At 38.1% G+C, this 1077-nt stretch overlaps 1 protein-coding gene across 1 annotated transcript in view; it reads left to right on the top strand.

The window, feature by feature from the left end:
* The window catches only part of LOC122350992 (G protein-coupled receptor kinase 6-like), a 14305-nt gene that overhangs the window by 10785 nt on the left and 2443 nt on the right, over window positions 1–1077 (top strand). The window contains exons 12-13 of the mRNA XM_043247797.1: window positions 89–226; window positions 538–675. Of these exons, the coding sequence (XP_043103732.1) occupies window positions 89–226; window positions 538–675 (276 nt within the window). The remainder of the gene's footprint in view (window positions 1–88; window positions 227–537; window positions 676–1077) is intronic.

Below are 1077 nucleotides of genomic sequence, written 5' to 3'. Positions count from 1 at the left end.
TATATATATATGTATGTATATGTTGTTTATATACAGTATGTGTGTGTATGTATGTGTATATATAATATAAATAATTTTTTTTCCTTAGCTGCTAGCCAAAGACCCTAGTGAGAGGCTTGGCTGTCAGGGGGATGGCGCCACAGAGGTGAAAGCCCACCCTATTTTTCGTTCCATCAACTTTAAGAGGCTTGCAGCAGGCATGCTCGAAGCACCATTTATTCCAGACGTAAGTATATTCTAAACCTCTAGTTTGGACACATTTTTGGGGAGGATTATCAACCACAACTACTGTTGTTATTACTATTGCTTATTCACTGTTTTAATAAATTGTTCACCCAAAAATAAGTCTGACTCATGTTGTTCTTTCTTGGAACATAGACATTTTGAATAATATACTAGTCACTCTTTTCCTTGGATTTACATTTATTGATAAAACACATTTGTGTAAAGAAAACAACAAAAGTCAGAACAAAGTGTGACTTGCAAAAGATTTGTTCATGAATCAGACATTGCATCTGGTGCTTTTGTATGTATCAGCCTCAGGCCATCTACTGTAAGGACGTGTTGGACATCGAACAGTTCTCCACAGTGAAAGGGGTGGAGCTGGAGCCCAAAGATGACTCCTTCTACAGCAAAGTATCAACTGGAAGCGTTCCCATCCCCTGGCAAAATGAGGTCAGAACACTACCCAGAATAACCTCAGTAAATGTTTTACCCTGAACCCTGATTGACGATTTACGACCAGCGTGCAATAAAACGGAAATTATAATTGACTTTGATAATGTGTGCAAGCAGACTTCAGTCAATGCAAATATGTGATATTTTTTCTTGACATGCATGTAACCCCCCTGCCGTTATGAAATTAACTGCCTTGTATAATTGGTCTGGTTTTAGGTCAACCCCACCCTGAATCTGATGTGTTTCTTATCTTTACATAAGATGCGTGCTTGCAAAATAAAATGAACAATAACACCTAGAAATCGGCATGAGATGCAACACAATGGCTTAAAGACTGCTATCTAAGGGTCAGATTTACTAACAGCTTGTGCCAGCACAATCTGTCTTTTAGCATTAAAA

Source organism: Puntigrus tetrazona, chromosome 8 (assembly GCF_018831695.1).
Source record: "Puntigrus tetrazona isolate hp1 chromosome 8, ASM1883169v1, whole genome shotgun sequence".
Classification (NCBI taxonomy): Eukaryota; Metazoa; Chordata; class Actinopteri; order Cypriniformes; family Cyprinidae; genus Puntigrus; species Puntigrus tetrazona.
The sequence above is the reverse complement of the archived record's forward strand: the minus strand, read 5'-3'. Positions and strand labels throughout refer to the sequence as shown.